Source organism: Battus philenor, unplaced genomic scaffold (genome assembly GCF_028537555.1).
Source record: "Battus philenor isolate CCGP_79_NKW_IND1 unplaced genomic scaffold, ilBatPhil1.0.hap1 SCAF_1, whole genome shotgun sequence".
In the NCBI taxonomy this organism is placed as follows: domain Eukaryota; kingdom Metazoa; phylum Arthropoda; class Insecta; order Lepidoptera; family Papilionidae; genus Battus; species Battus philenor.
The window spans coordinates 9,719,805-9,727,318 of NW_027181661.1; the positions used below are offsets into that span (position 1 = coordinate 9,719,805).

Genomic DNA, 7,514 nt, shown 5'->3' on the forward strand with positions numbered 1-7,514 from the left:
TTTTTAACCATAAATATTCCGATATTTGCATTGAAAAAAAAAACTATTACTTACTCTGGTTCAATGATTTTCGTTGGTCGCGGTAAGTGGAGACGTTTTTGCTCAGGTGGAGGCTCTTTGGGAACTTCAACATAGAGCCTCGCCCGAGTTGCGGTGGAGCCTGCGACATTCTGGGCTGTACACTGATACCATGCCGCATCCGACGCCTTAGCTCGTGGAATGTCCAGAGTCGAGGCTCCACCATCGTTATTAATTCGTAATTCTGGATTGGGTATAATTGCTACACCATCCTTCTGCCATGTGATTCGAGGTGTAGGTGTTCCTACCGCGCGGGCGTTAAGCGCAACTGGCTCACCTTCACGTACACTCAATGTACTGAAACGCTCTACAAATTTTGGAGCCACTACTTGCTCTTTCTCAATGACATTCAATCTGCATTGAAAAGAAGTTTCGCCACTTTTATTTCGCGCTACACAAGTAACTACACCACTATCTTTAATCTCGACATTAGTAATCATAAGAGCATGGTTCCCGGATTCATTTACTAAAATCTTATGATTATAATCGTCTCGAATCTGTTTTTCGTTAATGAACCACGTGACTTCTGGATAAGGTCTGCCAGTGACGCGGCAATCGAATCGCGTCATTTTACCCTCTGTTACATCACGATCTTGGCAGACTCTTATAAATTGCGGAGCGAGAGCTTTCTCATTAATTTCAATTCTTTCTTCGGATTCCAAATTTTGATTATCTATAATGTAATGGGCTTTTTGATCCTGTGCATAGCTTTCTGTTGGTGATTCTACAACAAGATATGCCGATGTGACAATGCATCCATTAGGATTTTCGGCAAGTAACGTATAATGACCTGCATCAGACTTTTGTGTATTTCTTACCCTAAGAATAGTTTGCGTACTGTTAGTAACTATTTCGTGTTTATTTGAATTAGTTAGTCTTTGTCCATTTTTAAACCAAGTTACTCTGGGTCTCGGATTACCAGATATTTGTACTTGGAACTGAGCATCAGTGCCTACTTGCAACTTAGAGTTCCTTGGCTTTTGTCCTATTTTTGGTGGTGAAACTCCGCCTAGGCTTTTGTCAATTTCTGTACTAATATAGGTATCACTTTCTCCTATATAGCGTTTGGTGATTGATTCCCGGAATGAAACTTCTCTCAAAAGTCTATATTCAAATGTATCTACTTTGAAGTCTTCAACGGACGAATAATCAGTACCATTTGTATAAGCAAGTTTTTGACTTTGACGTGAGTGTTCCGTCGAAAATCCCTGTGTACCATATGACTTATGCTCAACACTTTCACTGACATGCCGGTAACTCTGTTGCTGCGAGGCTTGTTGTGCTGGAATTGGAACACCCTCCGGTTGAATGTACACTGAGCAAATAGCTTCACCATATTGATTACGCGCTGTGCAAGTGTATTCGCCTTCATCACCGGGACCAATCTGCTTAATAAGCAAGGAAACGTCACCAGTCTGTTCATTGTAATTCATGCTGTATTTATTACACTCTACCAACGGAGCTTTCTTTCTTGTCCATGAGACCACAGGAGTAGGATTACCTCTAAGTTTGCCTTCAAACTTTGCATTGCCGCCTTGGGCAAATCGAGCATTTTTAAATATCTGTTCAAAGATCGGGGGTGATAGTTCACCAGCTCTAGCTGTAGTAATTGGTAATCGATCCCCTCCGCTTTCCACTGAAACAATGAAATAACAATTATATAGATTATTTGTTTCATGGTAATAAAATGTAATGTGTAAATAAACAATTAAAAGTAATTTAAATATAACAACGCTGCAAGTAAATGTTAATAAAAATTCTTACGCGCATCTAAAAAGTATAACGCCATGCTCCAGTATTCGGACGGGAACGCATGACTCACGAGTGTGACGACGCGCACGAGCTCTTTTTGCGCGTCTATTTCAGTATTCACAATTCGGATCTTGTTACACTTACCATTTTCGTGAGCTTTTCAATTCATTATTATCATTTTTTTAATTCTCCTTTTATAACTTTTCTATTGTCGTTATTAAACAAATTACATTAACAAGGCAGCAAGAATATTAACTTCTTTTAATTAATAAAATGAACAAGAATGGATAAATTAATAAACTCTATTCGTTTAATAAAAGAGATTTCATTCTTCAATGGTAACAGAATTGTTCATCACAAAACCGGTCTTTAGGAACGCATATCGACAGTATGACCTAATTCTGTAACTACAATTTCGTTACCAATCTCATATATCCATAGGCAACGATAACGACAATTTTGAAAATAAATGTACTTTAATAAATATAATATATATTTTATTAATTAACACATTGAATAAGCTAAAACAAATGGACATACAATATCGCAACGCAAGACATCAAACTTAATATGATATATAATATTTAAATTAAGGCATTGTCAGCGGTTGACCGTTTTGAAAACAAAATAGAAGACAAAGTGAAAATTTTCTCCGAATCGAGTAATAAAAACATCTGAAAATTTTCTAGGAAGATTTTTAGATTTTAGTGAAAAGTTATGTCAAAATTACAAAACGGCTTGTAGTTTTCGGAAATACACCTTTTCTTAATTTACTAATTTAAGTAATCATTAAAAATTTTCGACCACTGGGCTTAAAAACTTACATAATTTTAATTTTTTTTATGATTTTAGGTCAAGGTCAAAGAATTAGATTTCAGTAAAAACTTGTTTATTAAACTTAAAGTAAAAACTGTACCAGTAAACATCGATAATATTAGTGAATACTTTTATACAAGAAATCTAATGCCCTCCTCTATTTTTAATAGTACGAGGGAATGTGTGTGTGATTATAAGCGGGTCCCGTTATTTGGGCAAGCATCCAATTTTATACTGGGCTAACCTTATAAAACATGAGATATTATTTTCACGAGCAAACTTAGAAAATCGACACTTTTCGAACACCAACTTATCTCTCTAGAACATAGTTGCACACACTTATTAAGACTAGGGGCCATTCGGGCAAATCATGAACTGATGTCAGGCCTGCCGCCAGAAGTATAGGTAAATACATATTTTTGGTTTTATTCTGGAATAGAATTCAATATTTTTCGAATGTACATGAGTATTATTTTTGCTGTCGGCAGGCCACCAGTATTCGACCGGCGAGCCGCATGCGGCCCGCGGTCTGTGCATCCAAGCTCTAGAAGAACTATTTATATTATAAGATTGCGATTTTTTTTTACACCGAAAAGTAAATATGAAAAACCTAGACATGTGATGATGTATAAATCATTAACCATTGCCAGAAATTTTCCTGTTTTACCAGGTTTTACCTAATGCAAGAGGAATATAGTCGTTACTACCTGCCTATATATACATATTTCGGAAATATATTGTTATTAAGATGGATTCAGACTAACGGATAAACTTAAAATGAGTTTATTACACAAAAATTATTAAAAATGCATAATATTAAGCAAGACAATAGTTATCAATAAGTCTAGAAAACATGAAAATGTAACTATCGCCGCACTTCACGCTATGGAAACGCTTTCTTGCACAATTGTTGTCTGATAGTGAAATCATTACCAACCGTTCTTTCGTTCGTTTTTGTCTCGTGGAGCTGTAAATCCTAATACTTTACCTTTGTTATCGCGTGTTTTGTTCGTGTATTGTTTACGCTAATAATACCTTTGTCTTTACAACCTATCGCTTGTGAGATGTGAACAGGGCACACTCTTATTAACAACTCCTTTATTCAATTTTCAGGACTATTTCATTTATCCATTACGACTTCTAACATTCGACTTCGATGACAGTGAAGGCTATCAGAGTGTGGTTGTAACCCACTATTATAACGAGTTCTCTTTGCAATTCTTTCCGAATTGGGCTCTAGCCGAAACAATGCCGGCTCCAAAAGTGTCTAATTATTATATAGAACTGACCATTTGCAATTATATAAAAACGTATATAATGCATAAAATGTACATTGCGTTTATAATATACGTTTCATCGAATATTAGTACAGATTAATGAAATGTTAAATGTAAATTTGATAAACGTTAAATAGTTTATTTTTGGAAAAAACTAATTTAAGTTTTAACTTCCAACTTGTAATTAAATAATTACAAATTAATATAGAGAGATACTTGAGCAAAGATAGGAAAGTAACATATGTCGTGAATTGAGGGCAGTGAAAGCAAAGAAAGTATCAAAAAGGTATAAAGATATAATCCAAAATCAAGCTATACGAATATGACAATATGCTCATGTGCAATCTATGTTGTGAGCCTAGGCCGAAACGATACTCTTATATATACTACGCAGACACTTAATTAGACATATGTTAACGTTATGACAACGTACGTACGTTGCGATTACTGGGTAAAAAACTTTTGATACAGATTAAATATTCTTCTCAAATTGCTTTTATTATTTATATTTAATATATCATCACCTTAATGTATACATTATATTAACGCTTACGCTCACATTTATTCAGGCATTAAAATCTCAGTTACAAATAGAATGTCATTAAGTTTTTAATAATTGTTTCATTTTTCAAAACTCCCATTAAAGGGTTTTTTTATATATAAATACAAGCTGTAATGCAATTTATATATATTCAAAATTTTAACAGTCTTAGTCTTGTAGAAAAACATATATAAACTTTTCTAATTTAAAATAAGGAAAGTAATGTAGAAAATGAGGGAATGTAATCATTATATTACTGTTGATGGTTTTTCTTTGCGGGAGATAAAAACGAAGCATGCACCGCGACGTTCTACAGTTAACTACGTTATAATAAGTGATGGACTGACTACGCACTCTACGGAACCACGGCAACAACATACATAACCGTCGACTCTTTCCATCGTTGTCTTTAGTGCAAACAAATCAGGAATCTACAATATTGTAATATAACCATGTGTGAAAGTTGTTTGTGTGCCTAAATTATAACAGTAGAGTTTATGTTAACATGTTAAAACCATAATTAAATATTAATTCATCGAAACACGCGGTAAATACATTCACTGAAATATCATACCGTGCTGTTGAGCGAAACTGAGATCAGAGAGTGAAAACACGACGACTTGTTTCACTTGCTTCTTTTGTCGTAACCTAACGCTATTATTCCGTTATTCTCAGGCACAAGACGAAAAAGAAAAGCGGTAAATAAGAGATCGCGAGCATTGTATAATCACAAACATTACATTTAACAAATGACTCAGTGTTTGTTACATTCCGGCCTTACTAAATTAAATTTAAGTATTCCAATTTTTATGAATGTAACAATTATTGTTAAACTCTACCCTCTAAGTTTTGAAGTTGATTCGCACTAAATAATTGTAAGCAACAATACTTTATGAAGTAATACATTTTATTTTGCTATTTATTATTTAATCCATTTGACCATTTTATGTTTTAATAAGTATAACAAACCAATATTATGAAATAATAAGTTTTATAATGAACGTAATGATGAAATTTCTCCAACATCGAAATTATTATATTTATTTCACTAGTCGTAATAGGAATGAGTCACACGCCTTTATGTCATTCGATATGTACTTGTATACTTACTTCTTAACTCTTTATACCAACTATAGTTTGAACAACTGTTTTTATATACATTTATGATAATGAACTGACATTATTACATTGGGGCCTAATACTATTTATTTTCTTCTAAAAGTTACTGTAATAATAATAAATAAGTAGGTTTGATCTTAATGTATTTCTGTAATTACAAATATATAGATTAATTTTAAAATAATTTGAGACAGTTGTAGTAATCCTTTAAATATTTAAAATGGAAATGCTTTAAAAATTACAATATGTCCATTGTCCTGGTCTCCATTTCTCGCAGCTATATTAAGGACATTCTTCACTATTGGCAACGTTCTCTCTTGTGAATTATACTTGGCGGTTTTAGTGCCTTATTAGTTTGTATAAAAGTCAGTATGACACATTCAACTTCATGTTATTGTATATTTAAATTAATTAAAAAAAAATAATATTAATAATAAAAAGGTTATATGTTATTATAAAATTTTTAATTTATGTGTTTAACTACATTCGGCCTAATTTCTCGATCCCGAAGCTTTATGTTAAAAATTAATCCTTGAAGGGAAACATATTTGCCACGAACGCCATATATAGATACGGCTATAAGCCTTATAAGTAAACAAGTTTTAATACGTGAGTTCGCACTGCAACCTTAATGGAGAGACGACTGAACTCGCGCAGCGATAACACCGGTCAGGTTGCCATTTAAGATTTAAATATTGCATAAAAAGTAACGAATTGGGGTCGATACTAAACCGCAGCTAACTTTGGTATGGCATTTTTTACCACTGCGTGAGTTCTTTAATGTTAGAGAAAATTGCCTAGTAATTCGCTTTTAGTTTAACAACCCGTGAGCGAAGGCAGTGACATCATTTCTTTAAATGTCGGCAATAAAAGAAGTTTGAGTGAAAATAAGCGGGAGCGCATTCCTGTCGTCCGAAGGCGGGAAGAGTGCGAGCCGCCGCCGCACCCACGCACCCCAGAATAGCCGCACTGCCTCGCTCGCGGAGGAAAATCGCTATGCACAAATAAAGTTACGCACCAGGAAGAAACCAAAGAAGATGACCGATTGCCTCTTATGCGGTTGCTACAGCACTCTGCTGCAACCGGCACAGGTTTCAACAATTCAACAGTAACACAGTTCGCGAAAGCATTATTAGTTGTGTAAATTAGACAGTGTCACATTGTATGTACAGAACGTTAAAGAAGTGGGTACTAACGTCGTTGCTGCGTGAGCATCTGGTGCGTGTAGTGGTGCTCGGTGCGCTGTACGCGCTCTTGCTGCTGCACGCTGTGCTCATGCCGCTCGGAGCGCTGCTCGGTTCGCTGCTCGGTTCGCTGCTCGGAACGCTGCTCGGAGCGCTGCCCGATTCGCTGCTCCGACCATCTGGACTGCTTCTCCATTTCGCCGCCTCAGCAGCACAACTCACAGAAAATAAAACTCTCACTCGACGCTGGTGGTCCTTATCATTAAACAACGGTCGTTTCGGCGGTCGCCCAAAAAGAAATAAATACGCCACTGCGAAAAACTTATATTAGTCCACGGGTTCATTTAGCAGAAGTCAAGTCATTATAACCCAAGTCCAACATCCAAGACGTCGGTCGATTGCGAATTGTTAGCGGATAGTGACGAGGTAGCGAAGCGAGCGCTGCGCTTGCGCCGCGCGGCGGGGAGCGGCGCGACCGAAATACGACGGGTTATTTTGAGCGCGATCCTCCTGTGCGCCTCCCGCGTGCCTCCCCCGAGCGCTGCGTAATCCCGATCGCCTCTTCCCTCCCCCGCCTAACAAATTCACCAAAGCTATACTTGCAAAACTGCCGCCACCAAATATTATCGTTATTATTTCATTACTCACCTTCACCCTTTTTCGTACACACAATTTTTTTTTAAAGTCCCGTATAATTCCAATCGCATCTTCCCTCTCCCGCCTAACATAATCACCAACTCTATTCTT

General features: G+C 36.1%; 1 protein-coding gene across 1 annotated transcript in view; it reads right to left on the bottom strand.

Annotated features, from left to right (window-relative positions):
- sls (sallimus) overlaps positions 1-7,185 on the bottom strand; it is a 91,325-nt gene extending 84,140 nt beyond the window's left edge. Inside the window, exons 1-2 of the mRNA XM_068777866.1 lie at positions 6,780-7,185; positions 55-1,714 (exon numbers count right to left, since the gene is read on the bottom strand). Coding sequence (XP_068633967.1) covers positions 55-1,714; positions 6,780-6,963 — 1,844 coding nt within the window. The 5' untranslated portion in view covers positions 6,964-7,185. The remainder of the gene's footprint in view (positions 1-54; positions 1,715-6,779) is intronic.
- Between the last annotated feature and the right edge of the window lie 329 nt (positions 7,186-7,514).